The following is a 19,465-nucleotide window of genomic DNA, read 5'->3' as shown; positions in this document are numbered from 1 at the left end:
CAAATTTCCGGGTACTATTTAAGAAAACGATCATAAATTCAATAAAGAAAAACAAGTTTTTCAACTGAAAGTTGGGAGCAACATTAAAACTAAAAACTAATCATCACATATATGTGATAAAACTATTTTATTTAGTACTTTTAGATCGTTTTGAAGCGAGGCATGATTTTCTACAAAAATGCATTATTCTCTAGAAATTTAAAAATGAAATTAAAAACGCTCTAAAAGCTGTGAAACATCTTCGAGGCACAGCATTGGAAAATAATGAGTGCATCGTTCATCAGCCCAGGAGTTACGACTCGCAGTCGGATTACGATCTAATTAATTAATGCTCGCAGTGGATCCGAAAAAGTTCAATGTTTCAATGCTGACTAAATGACCTTTTATTTACTAGTTAATTAATAGATTTTAATTAAATGTAACTACAAACTAAAAATAAATCTTAGAAAAATGAATAAACTTGAATCAATGAGATGATAGCTAATGAAATAATTAAACTCAAACGGTAAAAGAGATAATTAAGGTCAAGTTATTATTTATCATAAGGGCATTAGGTGACTGAATTCACTTTTACCTGCCTTAAAAGGAGGTCCATGACGCTGAAAAGGGTTCAAGAAAAACGGTCTTGAGTAAAGGGTTCAAATCCAAATTCCTTGCTAATGGGTCAAACATGGCTAAGCATACCACCATTTTGGGTTAGCCTTTTTACATATAATTTAAAATGAATATCTAAGGTTCCAAGAAAAGCTTAAAGCGCAGGAACGTCTTTCACAGTGACTAATCAACGAGAAGACAAATAGGGTTGAATGATGCTATTTCCATAAAGGAATTATAATAGATAGAAGAACAAAATTAGAAAGGAAAACACTAATCTAGACCGCACTTGGTGCGAATATAAAACTTTGGCAAAGCAGAACTAGCATACCAACGTAGCAATGTATAACGATTTACTAGACTAAATCAATTAATCACATATTTAAAAATAAAAATATTTCAGGGAAGAAATAACCTCATAGCCAAAAATCCATAAAAAATTTTTTCATGATTATGCTTATCTTGAATCACTGTTATATATTCCTTATCTTTGCATTTCTGATACCTACATTTTCAAAAAACCGAATTTTCGAAGCACTGTAAAAAAGTGAAGGATATTTGACTATGAATTAAACCCCTGAAAACCTTTTAAACTTAATCCATGTGCCGATATTTATGGGCTGACATTTGCGATAGGCCTAACACAGCATAGGAGCATTTAAGGCAATGGTAATGGGTCTGTTTGCTGTTGTGCGGACAACTTTCATTCCTGCAAGATTGGGATGGTGTGAATTTCTCAAATCCCGCAGCTAGAATTGAGTCCTGTTTTTGGTGTTGACGTCTGTGTGCAACAACTTTGTTTGTATCAGTGCAGACAAAATCACATTTAAGACAGTGAAAGTGAGATGCCTTATTCTGAACTGAGCCTAAAAAACAAAAAGAAAAATTTAGTCGGAGGTTTGATCTATCAGTTTGATGATTGTGGCGTTCTGCAAGCAGAGGTGGTTCTAGAGGGGCAGAGGGGACATTTGCCATGGGTGCAGGAATTTTAGGGGCGCAGAATTTCCTTTAAATAATCTATCGATAATCAATTTGTAATTTTGAAATTTAATTTTTATTAAAATAAAGTATAGGACACACCTGGCAGTAAGTATAAGTAAGTATAATCCAAATTTTCATTTTCCCATATCTTTATCACCATTTCTTGAAAATAAAAGTAAGTAGCAATAAAAGTAATATATTGCGGTAATTTAGATCCCATTCAGTTGTTCCACCAACCCCATTCAGTTGTTCCACCAACTCCAAGATATGAAAAAAACAATTCAACATCGTCACACCTCCTTAAAGAAACCTACAGATGTGTTAAAATTAATTGTGCAATACGGAACTGAAGGGATCTTTGCAAACGTAAGAGTTACCTATCAAATATTATTAGCGATTGCAGTGTCAACGGCCAGTAATGAGCGGTCGTTTACCTTAGACTTTAGATGCTCCAGAGTTTTCAGTTGTAATGGAACCATTTTTTACACACAACTCTTTCAAACCTTTCATGTCCTATTATATATATATATATATATATATATATATATATATATATATATATATATATATATATATATATATATATATATATATATATATATATATATATATATATATATATATATATATATATATATATATATTTTTTATATATATATATATAAAAATGAATGGTGCATGAGGCGTCTACGAAACCTTGCCAGACATCACGGAGCAGAGCTACAGTCTTAGTTCCTACCACTGGGGTTGAAGAGACATATCCCCTCCACTTAGATCCTATTCAAAGTACTGCTGCAAGGTGCGTCTTGGTCGACCTCTTTTGCGCCTCTTTTCAGGAACCACTCATAAAATATACATGGGAGTTAAACCTTTGGCATAGGAAAGACGTGGTCAAGTTATATTGATCTCCTTCGTTTCAGAAAGTCTGTAACTAATGGTTAACTGGTTCGCCGGTGAACTTCTGTGTTACTATCTTTTCATGTCACGATATGTTCAGTATTCCTCTAATGCATATGTTTTCAAAATTTGGGACGCGTTTTTTTCAGTTAGACATTTAGTTTCTAGCATTCACTTGTATAAAGGAGAATGGACGTCATTTGCTATTCATGAGGTGCTGCTTCAAGCGCATTGAGTATTTCCTACTGCACCAGATTGGTTTCAACTTATTAAAAGGTGATGTAGCTTTTCCAACTAGATCTCTTGATTTCGTTGGCTATTTCACCATTGTAATCAATCCATCTTTCGAGGTACTTAAATTCAACGACCTGTTCAATTGCTTATCTTTTCATTTCAGTGTCATCTGAGAGTCAGATGTAGCCCTGCTCTTTGTCTTTACTGACATTCACTGTAAGCCCCACTTTTTCGGCCTTTTCATCCATGGCATCGAGTAGCAGCTGCAGTCGCTGTTTCGCTTCTTCGAGAAGAACAACTTCTTCATAGAAGTCTAGGTCAGAGATCTATCGGCTGCTTAACCTTCACTCCAGAGCCTGAAGACTGCCTTAGAGTGTAGCTCATAACAATAACAAACAGCAACGGGGATAGGATACATTCCCTATTTGACACCAGACATTATCTTGAAGAAACATATATCCTTATTTTTCGTGAGCACACAACAATCACTATCTTTATAGAGCACAATTATCATTTTGATGACTTTAACAGGTACTCTGTAATAATTTAAAATCTTCCCTAAATTACTTCTATCAAAGGAATCGAATGCCTTTTCAAAAACAGTCAAGAGCATGTATATTTTTGTTTTCCAGTCCCTGAACTCTTCAACCATCAGTCTAAGAACTAAAATCAAGCAAAATATCAGAGCAAGACCTACCTGGTCAAAAGACGTGTTACTCTTCCCTGAGGTGTGAGTCTAGGAAAGTTCTTAGGCATTGTAATATAAGTGTGGCTAGCATTTTAACAGACTCAAACGTCAAGTTGATGCCCCTCTAGTAGTCACAGATTTGTACATCTTCCTTCTTGAAGAGTTTGACCAGTATGTCCCTGGTCCAATCCTTTGGGGCTGTTTTTTTATTCCAGATGACCACTAGGAGAGCAGTCCAAACGGTCATATAGGCTCAAAGGGATGTCTTCAACATCTTTTCCTTGATCCCACCCACTTCAGATATATGTCCATTTTTCAACCTTTTCACAGTTGTCATCACTTCTTCGGGGATGGGGCGCGGGGTCAGAACTTATGTCAACTAGGAAGAAAGGTCAGATCGACTATGGGGCAAAAGTCACTAAATGATTTAGGTTTAATGAGCATAGAACGAGAAGAATTAGAAGCAATTATTTGGATCGAGACAAGTAAATTTTGCAGAGGCTAAAGTAAACAAATTAGATTTAAATAAATGAAAATTTCATTTATAAATGATAATTTTGTTAAAGTTTGGCGTGATAGTTTCGAGAGAAAGGGGGCGGGGCGTGCAAATCAATATTTTTCCCTGAGCAAGAGTGAGGCCAGATCCGCCACTGTCTGCAAGTCATTTGCTCTTCTTGATGGTATAAAAATCCAAAAAATCTGAAATAAGCTAAGCTGCTTTTAAGCGATGGGAACGAATCCTTATGACTGAGCCAGTAGAATTAATCCTATTCTATTCCATAGTCTAAAGATATGTAATCTCTAGATGAGACTATATTTATAGTTCAAAGTCTACAGATAATACTTCCTATCTTGGGCCAGTTTGAGCTACCCTAACTTTCATATCTCTTGCCCTGTTTAGCGTTATTCAGTTCAAAAGAAACTAAAATAAGTTCAGCTGTTCACTAAACCTTTCTGACACAATCACTACTTACAATAGTAAAGAAATACCCAAACCCCAGCATAATTATACTTATCTATAAAAAAGCCAAGATTATGAACAATAGTGTACAACAGAAGTTGAATATTGAAACTGCAAGACACAGTTTCGAAAATCTCGTATCAACAACACTATATTCTTTCCAAATAGTAAATACTAACATAGTATCTTTGTATCTATCGCCAGACCCATCCTGCAAAAAGGAAACGTGCCGTTCCAATTTTCCATTTTTTTAATTTTAAAAAAATGCCAGTCAATCACAAATTTTTCAGTCACAAATTTTAGGCTTCATAGTTGAACATTGCTTAACTCGAGGAATTACGGACTGAATACATAATTGGTCCTGACGTTGTGCACAACTTGGATTTTATCGACAATTTTAATGGTAATTTGGCTCGGAGATAACATAAAATAGAAATGTATTTAGATAGATGGCGGCACTGAATTTTCTTTTGAAGATTTGACCAACGCACATGCCCTACTGTATTGATTTTTTTTATGACCAACAATCCATGTCAAAAGTTACACTCACCTAAACTAGCAATGTGAAGACACCCTTGACGTCCGCATGGTATATTTGCCCGATATTGCTGGAAATCTCCACCCATAAGAGTGTCCAGTCTTTCATGTCTAGCTGTGTGTTGAACAAACCTTGTTTTGTCACAGAAACTATATCCACAATCGACTCGCGTACAGTGAAAATGAGTTTGGTGCTCCCTGTAGCCACACTGAGGGTATCGACAATCTTCATTAAACCTAGAAAATGGATTATGTTGACCAAGACACAAACACTGATATGCAGATATGTTTATTTAGCACAGATTCCCCATTGGTCATGGCTACAAGATATAAATAACAAGTAAATAATAAACAATAAATAACCCTAAGCCACAGAAACGAAGAAGATGTTACTCTACATGAAAAGTTAAAACAGAAATAGCACTTACACGTTAACACACTTTATAAAAATCCCCCTCTATATTTCGTGGCTGTCCAGAGAAACCAACACACACGTTATAAAGTCTCAAAACATCTGGTGCTCCATAGATTTTCAACCAGCCTATCCTCCCCATCATTTATCCCATAGACGTCCAACATCAACTCCTCAAGGAAACAACCAACAGATGGATAGGATATTCATCATCATTCCCATGCAATGGGAACATTCAAGGACCTTTGCTATGGTGAATCCTTTTAAGTTATCTTCATCTTTGCTCAATTGATCATGGCTATTAGAATAAAAAAAAATTAGATGAAATAGCCTATAAAACGTGACATGGTAGCCATCCCATTGCCAGGAATATTAATGGCAAGTAAAGCCAGTTTAGCTGACCATCTTGTAAATATCACCAATAACTTAGCGGTTATTTCGATGAATATTATAATTGCCAATAATTTGAAGTTTGTACTAATACTTGAAGGTTGCAAAATGACCAGAAAAGCTACTTTCTTATAAGAGCAACAAAAAGTTTGATTCGGTTTTTAAATCTTTCAAGATTATAATGAGCTGTATATTATATTATTTCATTCCAAGGGGATAAAAATAATGATGAAATACAAACATTTTTGCGCGACCTACAAATTAGTCTGATTGTAAGTTCTCCCACATTTGTAAGATTCACATTAATGGATATTCCATTGATTATGACAGAGGACATACGACAAGATTGCTTTGACAGTTTACCGTTTCCCATTCAGTAGCCTCTCTATCGACGTCTCTATCTGCAAAATCCGCAGTCTTGTGATCGTTCCCACAATCGCTCGTTAAATATCCACCTCCTATGCTTCAATTTTTTCTGAGAAAATTTATTTCCACCACAGACAAAAAGAATATGATATAGATGTCTACGTGCCCTGTCTTCCAATATTAAACAAAAGGGTCGGGTATCTGGGTGTCTTTAGACTATGTATGATGACGTTCATGCATGCTCGAAGCCTGATAAACTGAGGATAAACGAGCACAAGCACCAAATTGATTGGTACCATTAAATTATTTCAGTTGGGCGTCTGTGTTACATATGCTTTGTCTGTGATTTCAACCAGTTTTCCCTCGTCTTCTTTGAAAGGCTGTCACGCAGACTTAGATCCTGTATTTTATGTCTTGCTGGAACATATTAACAAAACTGATTAAGCCAAAATCCCGGCCTGCCATTTTCTATTTCGCCAAATGTTTGCCGCACGCACCACTGATGATACACAGTTGAATATTGGATTCTCGTTTTAGTTATAGTTCAGTTGCTGATGTTGAGTTCCTGGTTCTTTCTCCTCGTATAAGCCAATACTTTTATGTTGTTATCATTGCTTTTTCAAGGTTAGTTTTTTCTTGTGTCTTTTTCTCAGTTATTGCACAGTCCTTTTTATGCTATTCTAGACGGGTTTTCCTATGAATAAACAATGGTAATTACCTTAATAAATGATAAGACAACTTACCAAGTGACACCCATTGAAACAGACACATTGCTCTTAATATGCATTGTTAAAGACAATGCATTCCAGAAGTAAAATCTTCACTAAAACCCAAAAATCTTTGAGCTGATATTCACAAGCCGAAAAAAAACTGTGAATAGACCTAGTTAGTCCTACTACGTGGTTGTAACAATAATAGACAACATAACATCAATTGGAAAAGTACAGAAAACTATTAATGTTTATTTATAGCTTTAGCATTTAAAATGAGGATTAGACAGAAACAAAGGAGAAGGTTTTGCACAAAAATCAACTTCTGATTTAATACCTTTTGTGCGAAAGATATAAGTTTGTCCACGTCTAAAGTTTATCCATTCATTTTCGCCTTCCCTGGTTAGGTTTTGTGGCAGAACAAGCTAAAATACACCAAATTGTGGGTATTAGGCACAACAAAACACGTGAGTAAAAGTGCGCCAATGTTTCCTCCCATACGTTAAGATTTGGACTCCTGCCTCTAATATGTTTGGGTATTAAACCCAAAATTGGAATGTCCTCTGACCTCCACCCCCAGCTATTAATTGTACAGTCATGTTTGCAGCAGCATAAAACCATGTCTAAAACGAAAGGGTTTATCTTACATTATTTTTCAAAACCAAATCAAAAAGTGAGGAAGATTTTGAGAAAATCAAGAACGAATCAATGAAGGAATTCTGTGAAAAAAGAAGGAAAGTGAAACTAGTTCATAAGTGGTAAGATGAACTAACTCGGAATAAACACCACTGTCTTCCGTTCTCTTTGTTGTTTATTTCTTAGATTACCTATCCACCTGAAACTACCGCCATTTAAAGGCATGTTACTGTTCCTTGTAGTAGATTTTTCGTAGTTAAAGAAGGACCCATCAAGGAGCAGTCACGACACCCAGTTTTTTAAATATCTGCCTCGTTGATCCTCAAGATCTTTGCCCATTGTCATTGGTTTCATCCTCAATCAATATTTCTTTGGCATACTAAGTTGACAATATTTTGAACACTAGCCAGACCCTCCAACGGATCAAAGAAATTTTCGAAATTACTCAAGCTGAATTCAAGAAAGTTTGATTACACTTCATCTCTACAAAATCCGAGATAATCTTTTTTGAATTGAAAATGTGTAACACACTTCCATTTGTAATTCTTGGGAATAGTTGTGACCACTCAGTTGACCACCTAATTTATCCCGGTCTCCCTTAGGATCTTCTATCTGCCACACTTTTAAGCTTCTTCTTGATCAGCTCAAACGTTGAATTTCACAATTTGCACAAAGCCTCCATTCATACTGGAGGTCCCAGAAACTTCTTGCTGTCTGGTTCTAAGCCGGCTTAGTGATTCGGTGTGTACTTGAGAAGATATGTGATCCTGGTCCTACACTTGTATCCGGGATCATTGCTTTTCCTGAGGCCAAAATAATTTCAATGATTTAAAGAACATGGAAATTGGAACTTGGAATGTTACGACGTTAAAATAGGACTATCGTATCTACATTATGACTGACGAATTCAGACGATTCGAACTGGACTTATTAGGACTTTCAGAAATTCATTTCCCAGGGGTAGGAAGCATGAAATTAGGCGATATAGAATTTTTTACTCATGCAGGAAGGATGGGGTACATAGACAGGGAGTAGGGCTTTGATGAATAAGGAAGCTGCTAAGTTTTGTTAAGGCTGGGAAGGTATGAATAATACAATACAAATTGCTCATTTTATGACTAAAAAGTTCAGGGTATCAGTTATAGTAGTATATGCCCCTGTAGCGCCGACTGACGGAGATACTAGTGACTCAGATGAATTTTACTTACAGTTACAAGAGCAAATAGACAGGGTCCCAGGTAGAAATATTATGTTTTTACTAGTAGATTGTAACGCCAAGGTCGGTAGAAATAGGGATAGATGGTATCCTAAAATAGGTAAATTTGGTGTAGGAAAAGAAAACAGTAATGGCTACAGACTATTGCAATTTTGTAGGAATAACAATCTAGTTAAAACCAATCTAGTTAACAAATTAACATGGTACTCACGTGGTGGTAAAACAGCAAACCTTATTGATTATGATATACTAAACATAAGACTGGGAGGATCAATACAAGATACTAGGGTATATAGGAGTGCTGTTATTGATGTCAAAAGTGAAGATCACCATCTAGTAGTATCTAGGGTAAATTTCAAGCTAAAATTTCCGAAAAGTTAACTACCTCTCGGGAAGTTATTATGTTGGTAGACTCCAGGATGACAATTTGAAAGAAACTTTACATGAACAGTTGAATACTAAACTAGAGAGTTTAAAATTTGACAATGTAGAATATATTTGGAATAACTTTATAAAAACAATTTGTGAAGTTGCTGATGGTGTCTTAGGGTAGAAAGTTAGAACTGCAGCTAGGAGTATTAGTGAAGAGGCTTTATGTTTAATAGAGGAGAAGGGGCTTTTACATGAATTGTCTGAGCAATAGATAGTATGAAAACAAAAGGAATGTACAGAAAGTGGAGAAAGCATTAAAATATGAACTAAGTAGGTGTTGAGTGCAGGCCATGGATAAAATTCCCGAGGATCTGGAAGAAGGAGCTAGACGGCATGATAGTAAAATATTGTACAAGCATGTTAATAAATTGCGAGTGAGTAGTCAATCCGTACTTGTCCCAGTTAAAGATAGGAACGGGGCCACAATTAGTGATAAGGAAAGAGCTAAAGAGAGATGGGCAGAACATTTTGAGAATGTGCTAAACCGAGATTGAGTTGCAGGGAAAGATATAGAGGAAAATGAAAAAGTTTGTTATACCTTGGATGTGAAGGAAGATTTGTTTTATGAGGAAGAATTGGCGACAGTACTAAAAGGGTTAAAATATAGTATGGCTCCAGGTGCTGATAGTGTGGTAAATGAGTTCCTTAAATATGGTGGCTCTGAGGTTAAAAATAAGTTACTGAAGATTATGAATATAATTTTTGAAAAAGGGGAAGTACCTAACGATTTTAGGAAACCTTAATTAAACCACTGCATAAGAAAAGTGATAAGAGTGAGTGTGGTAATTATCGAGGCCTTAGCCTGGTCTCTGTAGGTAGTAAATGACTTAGTAATATGATACTTTTTAGACTAAGGGATGCTGTAGACAAAGTTATAGGAGAAGAACAGCGTGGTCTTAGGAAAGGTAGGGGATGTGTCAACCAAATTTTCACTCTTTGGTTGATAATTGAGAAGTGCCTGAGTTTTCAAACACCTTTGGTCCTCAGTTTTATAGATTATGAGGAAGCATTCGATTCTGTTGGTAGAAGAGCCTTAGCAAAGTCCTATCCTTGTATGGTATACCAGATAAACACATTAAAGTGATTAGTGCTATGTACGAGATTAACACTGCTGCGGTTTAAGTAGGAAAATAAGGTTAGCATCTTGTTTTGTATTAGATCAGGAGTTAAGCAGGGTTGTGTTCTATCCCCCTTTATATGGACCATTTTGATGGACTTTGTCTTAAGGAGCACAGGAAAGGCAATGGGAGACCACGAAATCAAATGGGGAGGAAAAAATCTCCTGGACTTTTATTATGCTGACGATTTAAGCATCCTAGAGGAAGTGTGAGCAAAATAAATGAATGAACTTTTAGAGGTTTTGTTAGTTCAGAGTGCTAGAATAGGTTTGAAAATTAATGTTAAGAAGACTGACTCATTAAGACGAGGAATAAGTGAAGATGAAAAGGTGATGTTGGGTAATGAAAAGATTGATCAGGTGGGCAGCCTCACTTACCTTGGTATTATTTTTAGTAAAGACGATGGGAGCAGTGAAGATGATAGAAGTAGAATAGCCAAGGCTCAGGGTGTTTTTTCAAAGTTAAAAAAAAGTTTGGAAGAATAAGAAGATGAGTCTGCAAACCAAGATTAGAACATTAGAAGCTACAGTGTTTACAGCGGTCAAATATGGCTCTGAAGCATGAGTGCTTCGAAAAGCGGATAAAGATTTGCTAGACGTTTTCTAAAGAACTTACCAACGGATTGTTCTGGGTACCCGGCTTACAGATCATTTTTCAAGCAGAAGCTCTACAAAAAAAGTGGTTCAATCCCGCTTTCTAGCGTTATAGTGAAAGAAAGGTTGATATGGCTAGGGCCCGTTGTGCAGATGAAGGATAACAGCCAACCGTCTAGGGCTAAACTGAAAGCAGGTCATCCTCATCTGGGGGTGGGAGGACGTAATTGAGAAAGATTTGAAGGAAATAGGAACTTCCTGGGAGTGTGTAAAAAAGGGAGGCTTTGAATAGATTGGGATGGAGGAGGAGCGTGCGTAGCTGTGTTGGCCTCAGGCGGCTTGGTGCTGCGGTGAGTTGTTCGTAGTAGTAGTAGTAGTAGTAGTTGAATTTCAGCATCCTACGCCTTTTTCCTATAAATTTCGGCGTGACTGATTGCTTTTTACAATCCTTTATAATGCTATTTCACGTCCTCACATTCTGTATGACACTCTCTTTCGGAAAATGTTAGCAAAACTTAATAGCTTACAATAAGATTAAGATTTTGCCTATTTACTAATTATCTGCTTCGCCTGCCTCTCTGGTACAGGAACTCACAAAATGTTAGTGGGTTTAAAGTAGCACACTCTGCAGTATCAGCTGCTAGACAAATTGCAAAACATAATTGAAAAGTTGAGTTTGCTAAAATGAATGGGTACGAGTAATGAGGCAGCAATTTCTTCATTCATGTCAGTGATTTTTCGTGTGTTTTCTATTATCTATGTTGCTTTTTGTCTATTTTTATTTTATTATGTTTCGTCTTGTTATTTTATGTTTGTTGTAGTTTTGTTTTGCTGTTGTTTTGCTTATGTAGAAGGTCGTATTTTTGTGTGTGTATTTTTAGTTTTTTCTTTAAAGCTCCGCTATTTCTATGTTGTTGTAGACGGTTTTCCAACAAATAAATAAATTAGGCGCAATTTGGACGAAAGGATTTTAGTACCTGTAGCTGAAATACTTTCAACGTAGTTTTATGTACCTTATAAATGAAGTCTCATCATAAAACTAAAACCATTTATATATTCTACTCATTTAAATATTCAAATAATTTTTTTCGTAAGACGTTCAAAACAAATATTTTTGCTCATGTTTAGAATTTTGAAAATATGTACATACCCTTTCATTTTGGAGGTTGGATTTATCAAACCTAAAAACAGGTATTTCCAAATAAAAATTTTGAATAATCCAGTAAAAGCTTCCATTTTTTATGTACCATTTAAAAGAGTGAACAAGTCAATGTTAAATGTAAATATACCAGAAAAATAAATTAATAGAAAAGGATTATAATTAAGACCTGAAGACAGATTTTCAATGAAAACTTACCGAAATCTAACATATCCATCAGGTACTGGTTCTTCCTTGAGCAGCCTAGTATTTGTTGGCTGCCTAATTTTCTTTTGATCCCAAGGGCTTTCTGGTGTAGATGGTGTATTTGGGGTAGGTGGGTCTGCAGGTTTCCGGGGCGGTGTACAGACATCCATTGGACTAGTGGGAATGGGTTGCAGCATTGAAGGTGGAAAAGGTAAAGGGGGGCCATGTAGCATGTATCCTAATTAAAAGAACATATATAACAAAGAACATTTTATAATTTTAACCTGAAGTATTAGTGTTCTTTTTCCTTAACAATGCAAAAGAGATGTAGTAATTTATTTTCTATACATAAAACGAAAAATATTTTTAACGAATAAAGCATATCAGATTTATTGTATCAAAAAAATATATATGGTTATTACAGTTAATTAATACTGTAGTATTAATTTTTGATAGGCAATTAGAGCTCCGAAAAATTAAAGGTATATAGGAAGTGAACTACACCATGTCCAATCATAAGACTCGGACAGGACTCAAATTTTTGTGTGAATTGAAATAAAATACATTTTGAAAAATAGTTTACATGAAGTAAAATGAATTAAATTCTATTTTTCATTTATACTTTGTTTAATCAGTGCTGCTGCGCTCACAGGAACTGGTGAGTGATCCAAACTAAATCTTCAAATAAACAAACATCTTTGAAGATAAGTGCATTATACACGACAAATACATTGCTGCACAGATAACATTTAGGTAAATCAATACGTTGTATAATACAAAGAATAACCCATTTTATGCCCATGAAAAAAAACCATCTAAATAAGAAAATTAAGAAAACCTTTAGCTATTTTCGGAGGCATTAACACAAAAAGTCTCACCTTTACACCTAACTGATTCTTCTTCGTTTAAGGTTAATTATAAGTGTCTTTTTGTGACATTTTAGGCAACAAGAACTTTTCAAGAAAGATGATTGACATGGTTGGTCATACGTCACCGAAAAGAGTCTGATTTCGGCTAAAACACCGAGTAATACTACTATATCTGCGTTGGATTTTTCAATTTTACTCTTCAGTTTTCCTTCTGCTGCTCTAATTTTTTTTAATAGAACTAATTTTTCCATTTATCCAAAGAAGCATATCAAATGAAAGAATAGAAAAAATCATACCTTGACCAGGTGGACCAAAAAGCATTGGATTAAATCCATGAGGTCCCATAAAAGGGGGACCCATGTAGCCATACGGATGCATTGGAGCAACAAAAGCATTTAACGACTGAAGAGGGTGGCTCCCAATTGACACATATGCATCTTCTGGCAAAATATTTGCACTGGGAGGTACTTTCTGCATACTTTCCATGGCTCTTGTCACTGAAAAGGGGTTTTCTCTATTAGTTTTTTAAATTAAGGTTTTAAAAATCGTTTCAACACGAATATTTAGCAGTTATGTTGGCTGTATACAAAGGGGAGAGGGTCAAAACAACTCCTTCAAGTTCTACTAGGCATGGTGTTATTGGCTCATGCGTGAATGGATCCTAGAACTTGCGCAATATCCAGTGGAACTCCAATGGTAGTGTTATGGGAGAAGAGAGGGAAATAGAATTTGAACCTAATTATAGAGCAAAATATATGCCTGTTTTAACTGATGAAGAAGGACAAATAATTTGATGTGAAATAAGACCTGCGAAATAGTTCCTGTGAAATAGAGAGCTGCCCTTTGTTTACCCACACTAAAAGGACTTGTCAAACTGAAAGGTCTGGTTGACAAATGAAAACAGAACAGAAGAATGTAGATTTGACAAAATTAGTTTGAAAGGCATGGTGGATCCTGATTAAATAAGATCTACGCAATAGGATATTTACTGAAGCAGTTAATTGACACTAAACTGCTCTAGTTGCCATCGATCGCTGCGTTATATCGATTCACAAAAATGAGGAAAACAAAGAGACAAAAAATTTAAAATAGAAAGATTTGAAATCAAATTGAATTCCAAAATTTCAATAAAAAATTTAAATTTAAATCAAAATTAGAAAAAAAATTCCCCCTAAATTCTCAAAAACTGAATATTTTTCCCTCCGTCCAAACTTTCGTGACTTAGCACCACTCGGCTAAGCAGAATCTACCGGGAAATGAAGAATGATGTATTATAAGAAAAGATTCTTTAAACTCGTGTCTCTGACTTTAATAGTGAAACTGGTTCACAATGGGAAGCTTACATGAAGCCCTCTATATCAAATGCACCCTGTCTATGTCAACGTATTATAGGCCTACATAGTCTAATCTCAGTAGCCTGAGTTAACCCTTAGGCCAGACTAACTAACTGACAATGCTAAACTACCTTATCAGATGCAGCACAAAGTAGTTGACCTCTCTCGCAAACCTAAGTAAACTAATGGGCATTTATATCAGCAGACCCATACACTGAACTGAAAGGAAACTTTGGATAAATTTATGACAACTATCAAATATGCAGCTCACTTGAAAATCAAGATTTTTCAACGAGTTGAATTCCTGAACATGCAACACGTGCTTGTTCTCTGTGATTTATCAAATATTGAAAAAATCTTAAACGGGCTTTTCTCAATATTATTTTGGGACAATAGTATTTTCATTTTCTTGAAAATTGAGATATAAAACATATTTTTTGTTGCATCAACTAACCTTGAACGTACTCATCACTCCTTTCAGGTCCCTGATCGTCAGATTTACCACAGTCTTCTTCTGAATCGATGTCGGATGATCTTTCATCTTCTGGCTCTTGCTTTGGTGCTGTACTAGGACTCAAAGCACTGCCACTATGTTTTTGCATATGAGGTCTTAATTTTTCTGGGTCTGAGAAAGCTTGGTTGCACAAACCACAGTGATAGTGCTCACGCCTTTTTAATTTACAGAATGGTCGACCGCAGGACTGGTCTGGACCAAATGCAACAGGTTTTTCCTCAATGACGACCTTGTTTTCTTTTTCTTGGAAATGGTCAAGTTGTCGTTGGATTGGTGAAGATGTACCCGGTGTAAGAACAGGATAAAAAGTTCCAGCTGCTCTCACCACTGTAAGATACTCAATGATAAATGAGTCAATTACAAACAAATTTTTTAGTATCAGCAATGAAACAATGAACTTGTTAAATTGATAGTTGTACTCTGACTAGTTTTATTTAATTAGTTGCTGTCGTTATTAAATTAAATTCTATATTAAACTAATGCTGTTCTTTTCAAACCAGACTGTGATCTAGCATTAGTGGAGCCTCCATGAAGTGAGGCTACAAGATTTCTTATGTCAAGTTATATCCCATTCTTTCCTTTCTCTGACTTCTCCACATTTGGGTGTTTAAGAAGGGGAAGGGCCCTTTTATGTCTTCCTGAATAAAGAGAAGTAACAAAATTTCTAAAAGTGCTAAATTATAAGTTTTAAAAGCCTCGAAAAGAATGAATGGTTAATTTACCTAAAAGTACGATTTTAAATGCATATTTTTCTGGGTTGGAAGAAGGGGATTGAGACAGATATCAGGGTGGGGGTTGCCCCTCCCCCTGTGTGCTTGTTTAATTGTAAGCATTTCAAGTTTGGCTAAAAACACTTTTCCGCTCTGGCACCAATTATATATTGGATAGCCTTAATTATTTTTAAAAGCAAATTATGACAGTAGAACATAGCCAACACAAATGCATAATTCTTTCCTTCAAACCACTCTATTTCGACATCCCTATTTTCTCCTGCCCTTGAAATACCAGATTTTTTCAGACAATTCTTATAAACTATTGTGAAGACGGGCGTGTGCCTCCCCCTCCCCTCCTTGATTAGTAAGAGTAGTAGCAGAAAAACAGCTGATAGAACGAATTAATTGTTAAATATATACTTCACAAAATGTTCAATTGCTAGACATAATTTTAAATTTTTTTAAGGGAAATTGCAAATAGTTGATTAGGATTCTGCAATTCTTTTTCGTTAATTATGATCTTTACATTTAGAAAGATACTTTTTTTAATTTGATATAAATTTGAGTTGGGTAGTGTTTCCTTTTTCCTTTGAATGTTGAAAGATATATTTTTTAGGGTTGCCTCTTTTCTCTTTCTTTTGCAAACTAAAGGTGATCCTTGGACTCCGTAGACTAGTCTTCTGTTGCAAAACTTTGGTTGGGATTATTACTTAATGTTTTGGAATTGTTTCTTATAGATTTAGAAAAAATGGCTTAATCCAATTTCAAAATGTTTGTGCATCTTTTTTTTTCTACAATACAAAAAAATAGACATAAATTATTATGATTTATGTTTTGAATATAACTATTTTACACCTTTCATTTGTATATCAATTTGTAATTTACTCCGGAAATCTTATGTAACCTGCCTTTATTTTTGGAATATAAAAAAATTAGCAGAAATTAGAATGATTTAACAATTTCTGGGTTTCCCCTCCCCCTGTGTGCTGATATGTTTATAAGTATTTAAAGTTTGGCAATAAACACTTTTATCCCTTGGCATTAATTACTTATATTTAATTAGCTTCATTATTATACTACAACTATTAAGACAACTGGTTACAGCTCAAGAGGGCCCCAACAAATACACATTTCTTAGTCCATGTCTTTATTTTCTTTGGTAACCACTCTATTAAGAGTTCACCCTTTTCTCCCTCCCATGAAATTTTAGATTCCTTTACATAGTTCTTGTAACCCCATCTACAGAGGCTAACTAAATAATTTGGAGCCATCTAGGTGACTAAGGAGCAGAAATTGCTTTAGCATGGAGCAATTCTCACGGATTATTTACATAGCTTTAATGAAGAAAAGAAACTGGCCCAATATTAAGAAATAATTTCACATAAAATACATCCTTTACTTAGGGTCCATCTACATTATTTACTTCAATTCTATGTAAAAATTCATGAAAGAGATTAACTTGTTAAACTAAGTTTTACATGTTTTTGATAATAAATTACACACAGACACAAAAGTCAAAGGTGTAAATAAAGCAACTTATTCTTAAAAAATAAATCATAATAGTGTATACGTGTCTTTTTAAATTATAAAAATAAAGAAAAGAGACATGATTGTCCTGGGGTAAATTGCAAACTGACCCAAAAATTAGACACAAGAAATACATTGTACATAAATAGCAATTATTTCTTGTTTTTTTTGTTGTTTTTTTATCTAAAGGAGAGAGACATAATTTTTCCAGAGTAAATTACAGATTAAGATAAAAAACAAAAGGCATTAAATACTTACAAATAAAAATACTTTGCATACATTTTTTTTAATTGCGAAAATAAATGCAAGGGGTATAATTTTTCGATTGTAAATTGCACATAGACATGAAAGATAAAGGCATAAAACGGCCATTTTCAAAATATAAATAATAGAAATTAGTAAAAATATTTGATATTGGGAAAATAAAAAAGAAAACATATACACTTTGAAAATGGGCTTGAAGATTTTTTCCATTAAAACCTACAAGAAACAATGTAAAAATATTAAGCAAATATCCCGAGCGAAGTTTTGCAACAGAAGAATAGTTTATAATGTCCAAGGATCAGTTTTAATAATGGGGCAGTTGCTGCTACTACTAATAGCTCCTCACAACACAAAGCTACCTCAGGCCAACATATAAAAAACTGTCTGTTTTTTGGTTCTATTTATGTCAATCTCTGAAACAGAAGGTCTTGCGACAAGGAGGTTTGAACCTTGGTCCTCAGAATTTCCATACATGGCTTCATACATCTTGACGTCAGCTATAATTCCGCATAAATTACATTATTTTTACCATTGTGTAATTTGTAATAACATTTATGTAATTGTATAATAATAATCAATAATAATTTATAATGTAACAGTGCAATAATAGCTAGTTTATGATTTACGTTTTTAGGCTTAATGTCAAATTCTTTGGAAGCCTAACTTAGTACATTCATTGGTTCCCTTTAAATTTGGAAGAAACCAATGCAATTTTTTTTCTTATATATAATATTAATCTGTTTTATTTTCCTGAAAATGAATGAGAATAAACGATAAGTAAACATGTAAATAAATAATAAAACAAATAAATTAATAATAGACAAGTAAATAAATACAGCTAAAAAAACTGTAATAAATCGAACATAGCGATGATACACCGAAAAGAAAAGGGAAACAGCACAATAGGCCTACAAAAATAACTCATTAGAATCTATCTAATCAAAACAAATAAAATTTTAATGGTTTATTATATTCTGAAAAAGGAAACATGGTATTATAAATATTTTACTGTTATCTGCAAATTTTTCTTATAGGTAGCGCTCGTATTAAGAAGCGTATTAGAAAAATCCAAAATTGGCCTGTTTAAATATTTCACCGATCGCCTTTGTCTACCTTCAAATGTTAGTCAATTAGATTTACAGACTACTTAACAGTTTTTAGGAGATATTTTACCTGTTATTCTGTGTGGAGAATCATGTTCACTTTGACTCGGTGCCCTTGGCTCATTTCCATCTGAAGGAGTTGCTGACTTTCGTCCATCCTGTGCTTCTGAGCGATCCGTAAAATGCTCACGATCATGGCTTAACATGGCATCAGCGCTTACAGAAATAAAGTTACAACCAGTACGTAAGCAATGAAAATGTTGTGATATCTTGGCACTAAAGAAAGGTAAATAAATTGAAATAAAGAAAATCTTTAAAAACAGTTAGTGAAATTTATCAATAAATTAAAATATGTAATTTAGGTTCTAATACAATTTGAAACAGACAAAGAAACGAATGGGTTCATTAAAGTGCAATGGACGATAGACATGATTTCGGATTTTTTGAGTTGGTTAAGTGGAAACTTACTCCACCATATACTTTTAAAACTAGGAAACATCGAAAATTAAATTTTGAAAGAAGAAGACCAACGTACGCGTTAATACAATTAGGTGGTAGTAGGCGCAAAGTCAAAAAAGATGAAAACATAAATGAAAAAAAGAAGCTAAAAACACGTGGCACCAAACCGATAACAAAGGTGTAGCTTTCTTTTGAAGGTTTAGTTGCCTTCACAAATCAACAGTTTAATAATGTTAGAATTTTTCCCCATCCTAGGTTTTTTCATAATAGAAATCACAATTTTCTTCTTTTTTTTCTTCAGTTATTTCAACATTGCAAATTTTTTAGGGAAGTATTACATTTTCGTCAGTGCTACCATGTTGAGTTGTAAAAATAAACAGTCACAAGTAATTAGTTCAATTTGGCAGCGTTCTTTGTCCGTAAACATTCAGATATTGTGTTGTATTTTGTGAAGTGTTTAATTGTTGTCTCTGAAGTTGTATTATTTTGTTTTCTTTCATTGCTCCGTCTTCTTGTTTTTTTCTTGTTTTTTTCTTTTCTTTATGTGACGGGTTTTAAAATAAATAAAAATA

The 19,465-nt window shown here is 34.5% G+C and overlaps 1 protein-coding gene across 1 annotated transcript in view; it reads right to left on the bottom strand.

Annotated features, from left to right (window-relative positions):
• Positions 1-437: 437 nt before the first annotated feature.
• LOC148956699 (zinc finger protein castor homolog 1-like) overlaps positions 438-19,465 on the bottom strand; it is a 207,362-nt gene continuing 188,334 nt past the window's right edge. The window contains exons 17-22 of the mRNA XM_089086777.1: positions 18,505-18,710; positions 14,768-15,154; positions 13,276-13,476; positions 12,123-12,348; positions 4,906-5,129; positions 438-1,460 (exon numbers count right to left, since the gene is read on the bottom strand). Coding sequence (XP_088942903.1) covers positions 1,189-1,460; positions 4,906-5,129; positions 12,123-12,348; positions 13,276-13,476; positions 14,768-15,154; positions 18,505-18,710 — 1,516 coding nt within the window. The 3' untranslated portion in view covers positions 438-1,188. The remainder of the gene's footprint in view (positions 1,461-4,905; positions 5,130-12,122; positions 12,349-13,275; positions 13,477-14,767; positions 15,155-18,504; positions 18,711-19,465) is intronic.

The sequence above is a fragment of the Artemia sp. Qi Xiang Cuo genome, chromosome 1, assembly GCF_049724085.1.
Source record: "Artemia sp. Qi Xiang Cuo chromosome 1, ASM4972408v1, whole genome shotgun sequence".
Taxonomy (NCBI): domain Eukaryota; kingdom Metazoa; phylum Arthropoda; class Branchiopoda; order Anostraca; family Artemiidae; genus Artemia; species Artemia sp. Qi Xiang Cuo.
This window is presented reverse-complemented; position numbering and strand designations above follow the sequence as displayed.